General features: G+C 43.9%; 1 protein-coding gene across 5 annotated transcripts in view; it reads right to left on the bottom strand.

The window, feature by feature from the left end:
- Positions 1–12,125, bottom strand: part of ddx39b (DEAD (Asp-Glu-Ala-Asp) box polypeptide 39B) — a 44,167-nt gene that overhangs the window by 26,183 nt on the left and 5,859 nt on the right. For all 5 annotated transcript variants that reach the window (XM_048520080.1, XM_048520078.2, XM_048520079.2 and 2 more), the window contains exons 3-6: positions 7,221–7,348; positions 3,776–3,868; positions 2,763–2,946; positions 1,379–1,497 (exon numbers count right to left, since the gene is read on the bottom strand). In XM_048520080.1, coding sequence (XP_048376037.1) covers positions 1,379–1,497; positions 2,763–2,946; positions 3,776–3,868; positions 7,221–7,348 — 524 coding nt within the window. The remainder of the gene's footprint in view (positions 1–1,378; positions 1,498–2,762; positions 2,947–3,775; positions 3,869–7,220; positions 7,349–12,125) is intronic.

A 12,125-nucleotide genomic window follows, 5' to 3' on the forward strand; every position in this document is an offset into this window, starting at 1 on the left:
TAGCTAGTTTTACTGGGGTTTGAGATAGGGGTTTCCATCTGGAAAAATGGGACAGCTTTGAGATTAATGCTTCCTCCTTCAATTTCTGTTCAATTCCTTGCAGATTACTCCCCACTTTAACCCAATTAACATACAATTACAGGGTTTCTGAATTCGAAGGGTCGGTCAACCGGGATGCTGCTATCTCTTCATAGTGGCAGCCTCTTATATCTAGCCATTCATCTGAGTTAACTTAGCCTTTAGCTTGGGCTTCTCTGCACTGAACTTCTCTCCCAAAATGTTTCTTAGCAAGACAAGAGTAAACAACCGTTTCCCTCCGCACTATCTACAAGACAACCGGTTTTAACCCTGGAACCATCACCCGAAGCCAACACAGTAAAAGGATAGAGCGCCTCCTGCCCCACTGCTGGCTGGTGGTGTCATCTTCCTCCTCAGTTCCTGGGCTCCGGATGTCGATCCTCACCAGAGATCTCCGCGCGGGGGGTCTGCACTCGGCCATCCACATCGCTCTTGCCCGCTGCACTGGCTGAGATGTTCTGCTGCACTGGGAGGAGGGGTCGGGGTTTGGGGGTGGGGAGCAGTGGTGCAGTGTGCCTTGAAAGGTATTCTCTAGGTGCAGTATTTCCCCCCCCGCACCATTGGCTGCTGAGAATGTGTGTGTATGTATGGAAGAGGGAAGAGTAAGGCTAATTTCCTCTCCCTCTAGCAGTTCACTCTGCTTTCTCTTTCTGAAAGAATGCTTGTATCCACATACTTGTGCAAACTGCAGCCATTCCCTGTTATTTTAAGCACCGGTTGAAATGTCTAGAGTGAGGATCTGACAAAAAACGTTATTCCCTCAGGCTCGCTACAGGGAGGCTGCACTTCATTGCTTGCTGGGGACAACAGGAAGTGGGTGGTGTCAATGTCAGTGAATAAACTGATCTGTGTGAGAGTGTGTGTGTGTGAGAGTGTGTGTGTGTGCGTGCCTGTGTTTGTGTGAAATGATTGCTGTTTCTCACTATGTTGTCCACTACTTGGCCAGTTATGATTTGTCTACCACAGATGCCTTGCGGTAGGTGGGAGGAGAAACAATTTCTGCCCACACCACACTGCGGAACCCAAGTGTTCATCTGAGATAGTCTTCCCGCCAAGTCTTCCGCATATCTCTGCTCCTCTCTGACCCTTGAATTGGAAGATTGAAAAGGTTTCACCACCCTTAACCTGACTCAAACTAATTGTGTTGAAGGATTATTGCATATTTCTGGTCTATTTACATTCATGACTTGTGGGGGTGGGGGGGGGAGGGTTGTAAAAACTTAGGTTTTCATGGCACTGAGGTGCGGCCAACTCTATGTGGAGGCCCTTAACGCCAAAAAGAAGCTAGAAGGATAATTACGTCTTGCATGAACTTGCGACAGACGGGGCGGATCTCCTTGCTTAAGGTGGCACTAAACATCATGACCTGTTTCTCATGAGGGGTCATGCGAAAGATCTCCTGGACGTCTCGACGCATATCTGAGAAGAAGTGATACGAAGATTGTGAGTTGCTTTGTAAATTACCTATCTGTTATCTTTAGTCTGCACCAGCATGGTAAGTCTTTACTGTTCAAACTACTGACCTTGGACAAAGACTGGTACATTTGCATTGCATTATGGCTTGGGAATCCTTTACCTGAAAACTTCAGGACCAGTGGAATTTCAGATAAAGAATATTTGCTATTTCTGGATACACTTAACTTCTGAGCAACGTTATATTCCAGAGGGTTTGGACGTATCTAAAAACAAAGCGTTTTTTTCCTCTCAAACAGCTTGAAAGGATCTGAATAGTCTTAAAAGTGAAGGTTTTTTGCTCTCCCCTGAAAGGATCTGAAATGATCTAAAAGTGAAGGTTTTTTACTCTCTCCAAAATACCCAAACTGAGCCCGTCTACAGGACTAGTTGGGTCCACTTTCAAAAGATCTTTGTTTTAAGATCATTGTAGTTTTCACGCATGCAAATAGAGAATTACTGACCTGCATATGGGATTTGCAACACAGGGCAAGTCAGCCAGACACAACTTAACCACACAGCAGTCCACATGGATTTCTCCCCACCTCATGTTATCTCACCCTTTCTTTCTGTTTCATACTTCTCAAGTGCTCATTTAGATTCCCTTAAATGCACCCATTCTCAACCAGTCCTTACGGTATTTTCGCATTAGCCAATCTCTGTGTATAAAGAAATTTTCCCTGAATTTCCCATCGGATTTGATTGTGGCTATGTTTTTTTTAATAAGACCTGGTCACACTTGCAAGAGGAAACATCCTCGGTAACAATCCCATGAAACCATTTCATTATCTTGAGGTCAACCCTCAGCCATCTAGGCTATCAGAAGTTAGCCTAGACCCTAAATTTTTCTTATTTTAAAAGCAAGTGAGTTCCGGATGCGATTTGTTTGGTCAAAGTACCAAATTTGAAGCAAAACACACATTATTCATACCCTCCAATTAAAATATAACAAAAGAAAGAAGAAATTGGAATAACAACTCTATTGGAAAACTTAACAGCATAACAGATTATTTAGTTACAAAACCGGAACTATTCCAATATAGCAACGTCCCACGAACACACCTGTAGCCAAGGCCTCACAAGCTGTTTATTCTACTGGATTCAAACAAACAGCTCCACACCTCTTCTTCCATGAAAAAAAGCCAGGAAAAAATACTCTTAAAGCCATAACATCGTCACTGTCCTTCCAATTACCCCGGTCGGATCGTACACATATAAAGCTCATCACCTACCAAGCTGCTCGAGCATCTTGTCACACTCGTCCAGGATGAAGTGCTTGATGTGTTTGAGGTTCAGAGACTTGTTGCGAGCCAGTGCCAGGATCCTGCCAGGGGTGCCCACCACAATGTGTGGGCAATTTTTCTTCAACAACTCCTCATCCTTCTTAATGGAGAGCCCACCGAAAAACACTGCAACCTAGGGCAGCCAGAGAGACATAATTAAGTCATGTCCTCCAGCTCAGGCAGCTGTAACCATCACCGCTTACAGGGAACAAGGCTTAAGGGGATCGTTAAGGGGTTTGTTCCAGGCTCAGAGTGCAAAAGATCTCAGACTGAAATTAGAACAAAACATGTTGGAAAAAAAACTCAGCAGGTGGATGACATTCTCTTCACTGGATCATGTCATAAACAGGTTACACTGATTTTGCAAATCTCCACGGATGGTCCCTCACCTGCCAACTTCTGATTTGTGGGATGCTGGCATCACTCTCAGGGCTAGCAGGCGTCTTCCATTCCTACTTGCCCGAAAACTGAGTGGCCTGCTAGGCCATTTTCTTATGGATGTGAAGTCACATGTTGGCCAGATATGTAAGGATAGCAGATTTCCTCTGCAAAGGACTTAATAAAACAGATAGGTCTTTCAAATAATTAATGATAGTTCCCACTGACCAGACTAAATTCAACATGCAGCGATTGAAATGAAAATCCAACAGGTGGTTTTTCACTGAAATTCGGCAATGGTTTTGTGGTCATCATTAGATTTTTAATTCCAGACATTTTCTTTTAAATTGAATTCATATTTCACATCTGCCTTGATGGGATTCAAACCCAGGTCCCAGAATATGAGCTGAGTTTCTGGATAAACAGTCCAACAGTAATGCCACTAGGCCATCGCCTCCCACGGCTAAATAAAAACAAAAAAGCACACATCTCAAGGAAGAATGGCTGTCTCACAGCAAGGAGAGTATTCAAAGGAAAATAGTAAATCACAAGAATAAAGAAAGCTACACACTTGGCACTCATACCTTCACGCTTGGCATGTATTTGGAGAACCGTTCGTATTCCTTGCTGATTTGGAATGCCAGTTCTCGAGTGTGGCACATCACCAGGACTGAAATCTAGAAACAAACAAACTTACTTGAAACACTACTGCAACAACAGAACCCACGATCAAATCAGGAACTGAGGTAAAAGAGGAAAATATCGTTCTTGGATTACAAGATGCTGATTAGCCTCAGTCCTAAATTCCAGTCTATTAGAGGAAAAGACTGATCTAGAAAGTCTGAAATAGGAACAATAAATGCTACAAATACTCATCAGGACTGGCACATTCCATGGAAAAAGAAGATTAAAATCGGGTTGATGACCCTTTCTCAGAACCTCTGCTGAACTGTTCAATCCCTCCAACTCCTACACTCAGCGGTTCTCAAATCGTGGTTCACAAATAGTCTCCTGGAGGTCCGTGTTTGCTCAGAAGCGAAACTACTTGAATTGTTCACCTCATGGTTTGAACTTAAAAGCCTGTAAACAAACTCCAGACACCCCAGCATTACTTACAGAACAAACCTGACGTGAAAATAAACCTACATCTTTCCTGTTCTGAACACACACAATACAGGAATATAAATCAAACCTGAAGTTATACACTGCTCTTCCACTTCAGAACCTAAGTTTCTAAGTAACACAAACTTTTGTCATCACACAAGTGTAGTTTTATAAGCAAGTTTGTATTAATTTCTCACGAGAGTGATATTACATATTAAGATACTTCAAATAAATTTGCTTTCTTGGAACATTAATGCTTCAAGTATGAAAATGTTTACACTCCTGTTTCTGGGATGTGTAAATAAGAATTGATACAGCACAGTAGGAGGCCATTTTGCCCACCATACCAGCCGGCTTTCCTGAGGAATAATTCATCCAGTGCCACATCCCCTGGAACCCTGTACATTTTGATTTTACAGAGGGAAACATGCCAATTACGAGGGCCGTAAGTTTAAGGTGAGAGGGGCAAGTTTCAAAGAGATGTGCAAGACATGGTTATTTACAGACAGGGTAGTAGGTGCTTGGGATATGCTGCCAGAGGACATTGTAGAAGCACATATAATAGCAACCTCTTAGAACCATTAGGAAAGACACATGAACAGGAAAAAAAGAACAAAAAAATAAAGACTGTGTGCAGGCAAATGGGATTGGTTTAGAATTGGCATCGTGATTGGCACAGACATGATTGGTCGAAAGGCTTTTTCCTGTGCTGTACTGTTCTATTCTATTCTCTTAAATGCCTCCACTGAACTTGCTCACCACACAGGAGATTCCAGATCCTAACCACTCGCTGCACACTACTTAGCAGCTAAAAGGTAGTGAAAATTTTACACTTTCCATAATACCAATGAGAATGTTTTGCGGTAGCTAGTGGAGTAAGATCAGCAGACGGTATGAAAAGGTTTTTGCTCATCAAAGTAATTCCCAAACAAATCGACATTGCTGTTGTATACAGCATCCGCAAGAATCATTGCGTTAGTGCAACAAAAGGTCATCAACGTGAAGTGTCAACTTTAGTTTCTCTCTCCATATCAGGATGCCTGACCTGATAAACTCTACCAGCAAGTCACATCTACAAAATATGGAAGATAGAGATCAAAAATTGCTTTGAAGCAAAATTTGTTTCTTTTTTCACATTTTAAAATGAACATTCTTGGACTGCTACCAATCACTAATCCAAAAGTATAGTCCACCTGCAAAGTTCCAACAGGCAGTCTCCAGGACTCAGACATAATCATCCTTCTGAAACGATGCACTCTTTCAACATACCATAGAATCCCTACAACGTCAAAGCAGATTCTTTGACAAATCAAGTCCACACTGACCCTCCAAAAGGCATTCCACACCCCTACCCTTATCCCTGTAACCTTGCATTTCCCATGGCCAGTTTACCTAGCCAGCACATCCCTGGACTCTATGGGCAATTCACCCTGGCCTATCCACCTAACCTGCTCATCTTTGGACTGTGGGAGGAAACTGGAGCACCCAGAGGAAACCCACGCAAAGGGAGAATGTGCGAACTCCATTCAGTGGCCTGAGGCTGGAATTTAATCCAGGTCCCTGGTGTTGTGAGGCAGTAGTGCTAACCACTAAGTTACTGTGCTGCCCTGTGTGGATTTTTCAATCCACAAACACCAGAAGGGCAGCTGATTTTGAGGTCTCCTGGGTCGGCTTTGAACAAAGGTGCATGTTGAAAATTATACCTAAAGTGGCATTATTAGCTCATTCTTGACCCCATAAAATAAACAATGGACTAGAGACATAGAAATTCAAAAACTGGCACACACAGTACAGCTTTTTGTCTTGGACTCATCAGGGCAATTCACAACAAATAAGAGTGTATAGGGAAAACAACCTTTTCACACTGCATGATGAGACAGAACTGAGTGGACTCGTGCATTCTCCATGATGGTGCAATCAGAGTCTACTTGTCAACCAAAATCAAAGTACTATTCTCATGTAGTATGAAAAGAATGTAAACTGTCTTGATTAGTCTTGATGAAATGTGGGCATTTTTTCCCCTTAAACACCATAGAAACTCCTCATTATGCCAAACTCGACACACACAGAGACAATCAAGTTATCAAAACCTCCCTGGAGAGGCTATATGTAACTTCTACACTGCCTTGCTTTGGACTGGTAAGACGTAGTTTGCTGCTAACATTGCATCAGCGTGCTATGAATCTGACTTGTAAAAATCATAGCCAAATCCCAGGCTAAATCTGGCCTACTCTACATTGTAGAAATCAGAGACTGGATGATCGCTTTGAAGAACACCTCCCAGCATTTTTCCTTTTTAGTACAGATTCCAGCATCTATTATAACTTGTTTCTCCAGGCTAAATTTTCTTTGAATCCAAGTTCCAGAAGAAATCGGGTGCCCTCTGCAAAAGTGGACACTGATCTCAACTCACTGTCCTGATCAACTTCAAAAGGAATTCTGTAACTTCAGCCAACTGCAGCCCCTGAACTCGAAAGCCTACAGAAAGAAACTTGACAGTGACTTTCTAGGCTGTAAAGACCATGCTTTTTTTTTGTTTTCAAAATAAGGAAGAGAACCATCTGTGTACGTTTATGTTTATGGGTGCACATACGTGAGCATTATGACAATCTGTTCCCGAGTTTGAAAACACAAATAAAGCTTAAAGAGTTCGTTATGAGATTTAAAACTTGGATTGCACAAAGGGGGGAAAAACATACCACAGTCTGTTTCAAAAGGGTAAAGAAATAAGAAAAACTTAAAAACACCTCTGCTTATGGTCTGAAGAAGAGAACAATGAAATAATTCAATTCACCTCTCCCTTTGGTCTGTGACAAACGTTTCCTGATTTTAATCGCAATCACAGCTTACACGTTAAGAATGTACAAAACAGAAGCAAGGATTGTCCATTTACCCAAGGCCAATCATTAGCAAAATAGAACTCACTTGTCCAGTGACGGGTTCCAGTTGTTGAAGAGTAGCCAAGACAAACACTGCTGTTTTTCCCATGCCAGACTTAGCCTGGCACAAGACATCCATGCCCAGAATTGCTTGGGGAATGCACTCATGTTGTACTGCAAGGGAACAAAAGCAACAATCAATATAAATAAGTGTCAGACAAAAGCACCCACAAATCAGCAAGAGTGCTGGAAAGCTGAAGATGTTTGAAAATTCTGTCAACTCACAGCAAATCAGTCACAGCCTTGAATCTTTAGGGGGAAAAAAATCATTTCACGGGATGTGTTACTGGTGACGGCAGCATTTAGCAACCATTTCCAAATGCCCTTGAAAAATCAGTGATGAGTTGCCTTCTTCAACAGCGGCGATGCATCTCATGAAACTTTTCTGCAGTGGTTTGGTATAAATTAGTGGCTTGCTAGGGCGATCCTAGAGGACCGTTAAGAGTCAGCTGCAATTTGAGAGTCTGAGCTCATGTGCAGGCTAGTCGGGTACAGACACCAGATCTCCTCACAGAGTGCACAGGAACCAGATGTTTTCCTTTTAAAATGAATGACAGCTTCAAAATCACTCCTGAAACTCACTTCCAAATGCCGTAATTCAACTGATTAAGCTTAAACTTTAATCCCTGCTCCCAGAGCAGGAGTCTGGACCTCTGGATTATTTGCCCAGGCACATAAAGTTAATTAAATTAAACCAGCAGACTAAAACTACACGCATCATGAAGACTGGGACACTTTCAGGCTCTCAGTCATAGCTTCAAATTTCAGAGCGGTGTTCCGTGCACACTTTTCTGATGATAGTTGGATATTACACAGATGATACTACATTGATAGCGAGAGCCCAAACAATGAGAAATTCAAAGGATATTACAATCTGTGCAGCAACAGCTTCGAAAGGTGTTCAACGGAGCACAAGTCACGCTGGAAGCTGGGCTTGGATGTTGGATGAGGGCAGGATCTAAGCAACTGGTCTTAAGTGTGCTTTCGAACAGCAGTGAGTTGGGGGCACTCAGTAGAAAATCCAGAATATGGGGCCAAGGAGCACAAGATCCACCGGCAATATTGATTTTATTCACTGAATGAGCGTGGAACATGGCTGGCAAGTTTGTTGCTCGTCCTTTTGATGGAGTAACACCCACGGTTGATAGAGGGGATCTGGTAATTAGATTTCCAAATGGTGTCACATCAAAGATTGTTGCATAAGATAACAGCACGTGGTCCAAGAGGGTGAACAGTTGGGTGCGGGGTAAACATGATAGCATGGTTTGGTTTGCTAACAGGAGAATAAATGAGTTTTTCAAGGTTGGTATGCTGTCTCCAGTGGAGTGCCAGAGGGACCAATGCTAGGTCCATGATTACTTAAAATGGCATCAAGGATTTCAATGAGAGATTTCAGTGCACAGTAGCTAAATTTGGCAACAAAACCAAATTATGTAGGAGAGTGAGCTGTCAACAGGAAGCAAAGAGATATTAGACTGGTGAAATGAGTGGGCAAAATTTAGCAGATGTAATATAATGTGGGAAAATGTAGAGTTGAACACTTTGGCACGAACAACAGAAAGCATATTTTGTAGAAATTGAAAGAGATTGCTGAATTCTGTGGTACAAAGGAGTCTGGGTATCCTGGTATGAGTCACAAAAGTTTAGTATGAAGTACAGCATGGAAAGATAAACGTATCCCGGTCATTTATTGCAAGGGGCATGGAATATAAAAGCAGGCAAACTTTACTGTAGGCATATTCTGGTGAGATTGCATTGGCAGTATCATGTTCATTTTGCACTCCCTATCTTAAAAATCGTAATTGCTTTAGAAGTAGTTAAAAAAAGGTTGGCTTGACTCATTCCGAGGATGAAAGGGTTACCTCTTGTGAAGAAAATATGAACACGTCGGACCTACATCAGTTGGAGCTTCAAAGAGAGGAGTTTTTATTGAAACATACAAGATCCTGAAAGGATGGAAGCTGCATCACGTTGGTGTGACTAATATCAGAAAGCACATTTGAAACAAAAACAAGAGGTCTTCCTCATCGTCATAAAGGCATAGCACACAGAAAAAGTCCTATCAAGTCTGTGCCAAACACAAACAACCAAACTATTCTAAGAGATAATGGGAACTGCAGATGCTGGAGAATCCAAGACAACAAAATGTGAGGCTGGATGAACACAGCAGGCCAAGCAGCATCTCAGGAGCACAAAGGCTGACGTTTCGGGCCTAGACCCTTCATCAGAGAGGGGGATGGGGTGAGGGAACTGGAATAAATAGGGAGAGAGGGGGAGGCGGACCGAAGATGGACAGAAAAGAAGATAGGTGGAGAGAGTATAGGTGGGGAGGTAGGGAGGGGATAGGTCAGTCCAGGGAAGACGGACAGGTCAAGGAGGTGGGATGAGGTTAGTAGGTAGGAGATGGGGGTGCGGCTTGGGGTGGGAGGAAGGGATGGGTGAGAGGAAGAACAGGTTAGGGAGGCAGAGACAGGTTGGACTGGTTTTGGGATGCAGTGGGTGGAGGGGAAGAGCTGGGCTGGTTGTGTGGTGCAGTGGGGGGAGGGGACGAACTGGGCTGATTTAGGGATGCGGTGGGGGAAGGGGAGATTTTCAAGCTGGTGAAGTCCACATTGATACCATTAGGCTGCAGCGTTCCCAAACGGAATATGAGTTGCTGTTCCTGCAACCTTCGGGTGGCATCATTGTGGCACTGCAGGAGGCCCATGATGGACATGTCATCTAAAGAATGGGAGGGGGAGTGGAAATGGTTTGCGACTGGGAGGTGCAGTTGTTTGTTGCGAACTGAGCGGAGGTGTTCTGCAAAGCGGTCCCCAAGCCTCCGCTTGGTTTCCCCAATGTAGAGGGTGCCACACTGGGTACAATGGATGCAGTATACCACATTGGCAGATGTGCAGGTGAACCTCTGCTTAATGTGGAATGTCATCTTGGGGCCTGGGATAGGGGTGAGGGAGGAGGTGTGGGGGCAAGTGTAGCATTTCCTGCGGTTGCAGGGGAAGGTGCCGGGCGTTGTGGGGTTGGAGGGCAGTGTGGAGCGAACAAGGGAGTCAGGGAGAGAGTGGTCTCTCCGGAAAGGAGACAGGGGTGGGGATGGAAAAATGTCTTGGGTGGTGGGGTCGGATTGTAGATGGCGGAAGTGTCGGAGGATGATGCGTTGAATCCGGAGGTTGGTGGGGTGGTGTGTGAGAACGAGGGGGATCCTCTTAGGGCGGTTGTGGCGGGGGCAGGGTGTGAGGGATGTGTTGCGGGAAATATGGGAGATGCGGTCATGGGCATTCTCGATCACTGTGGGGGGAAAGTTGCGGTCCTCGAAGAACTTGGACATCTGGGATGTGCGGGAGTGGAATGTCTTATCGTGGGAGCAGATGCGGCGGAGGCGGAGGAATTGGGAATAGGGGATGGAATTTTTGCAGGAGGGTGGGTGGGAGGAGGTGTATTCTAGGTAGCTGTGGGAGTCGGTGGGCTTGAAATGGATATCGGTTACAAGCTGGTTGCCTGAGATGGAGACTGAGAGATCCAGGAAGGTGAGGGATGTGCTGGAGATGGCCCAGGTGAACTGAAGGTTGGGGTGGAAGGTGTTGGTGAAGTGGATGAACTGTTCGTGCTCCTCTGGGGAGCAAGAGGCGGCGCCGATACAGTCATCAATGTACTGGAGGAAGAGGTGGGGTTTGGGGCCTGTGTAGGTGCGGAAGAGGGACTGTTCCACGTAACCTACATAGAGGCAGGCATAGCTGGGGCCCATGCCCACCCCCTTAGTCTGTAGGAAGTGGGAGGAGTCAAAAGAGAAGTTGTTGAGGGTGAGGACGAGTTCGGCTAGGCGGATGAGGGTGTCGGTGGAGGGGGACTGGTCGGGCCTGCGGGACAGGAAGAAGCGGAGGGCCTATTCTAATCCCATTTTACAGGCTTGGCTCACAAGCCTTGTATGCCTAGGCAGCAAACATGTACATATATTCATCAATGTTGTGACGGGTTCTACCTCTACTACTCTTACAGGCAGTGGTTTCCAGTTTGATTACCCTATGGTTGAAAAAAATGTACCTCTCATCCTCTCTAAACCACCTGCCAATTACCTTAAATTGATGCCACTGGTCATTAATCCCTCCAAAAGGGAAATATTTTTTCCGACCTACCTTGTACATGATAATGTATTATGATTCTCTTTGCCACTCACTCACAAGTGCTCTGTTTATTGCACCACGTTTTCATTCACTCATTCAAAAAACCACATTAAACTAAATTAAATATCTCTTCCAACCCATTACGGCTTTTTTACATCCTTCAATTCTTATCAACCCCATGTTGCAAGCAGATTCAGATCTGTTTCTGTATCAAAGGCTATACTTGAATAAGTGTGAAGACTGTAATCTACTCAGAACAATGCCATTTCTACCATCGTGTCTCCATAACTCACTCAAAACTATGGAAAAATTTAGCCCTTAGCAACTGTCTCTCAGGACCTTAATAGGCTGCAGAATATCAAACGATTTCCTCCTCTAGTCTGTACTTCGAAAATATATATTAAATAGGGCCAGAAACCCTTTAAGAAAACTTGTTTTCAAAACAGCAATAGTAAGTGAAATCTCAGACCCAGCTGTGAGAGATCAGTTTAATATCCTCTATACTTTTATTTAGTACACGTATAATTTCTTCCTTAAAGCATAAAAGTCTAATATTTTTACGAACATTACTAGCTAAACCTCAGTTATGCAAGCTCAAGCTGGACAGGCATTCTAATCCCATCAGGAGTAATAGCCAGCATTTAGTAACTGTTTAAACCATCTCCTGCTTCCCCATGACAGATGTCACACAAACTTGGGTACAATAGATACAACCATGTGACAACATAATACTAAAACTTTAACGTATGTAAAAACTGTGTATAAACGAGGCT

This window comes from Stegostoma tigrinum, chromosome 34 (genome assembly GCF_030684315.1).
Source record: "Stegostoma tigrinum isolate sSteTig4 chromosome 34, sSteTig4.hap1, whole genome shotgun sequence".
NCBI lineage: Eukaryota > Metazoa > Chordata > Chondrichthyes > Orectolobiformes > Stegostomatidae > Stegostoma > Stegostoma tigrinum.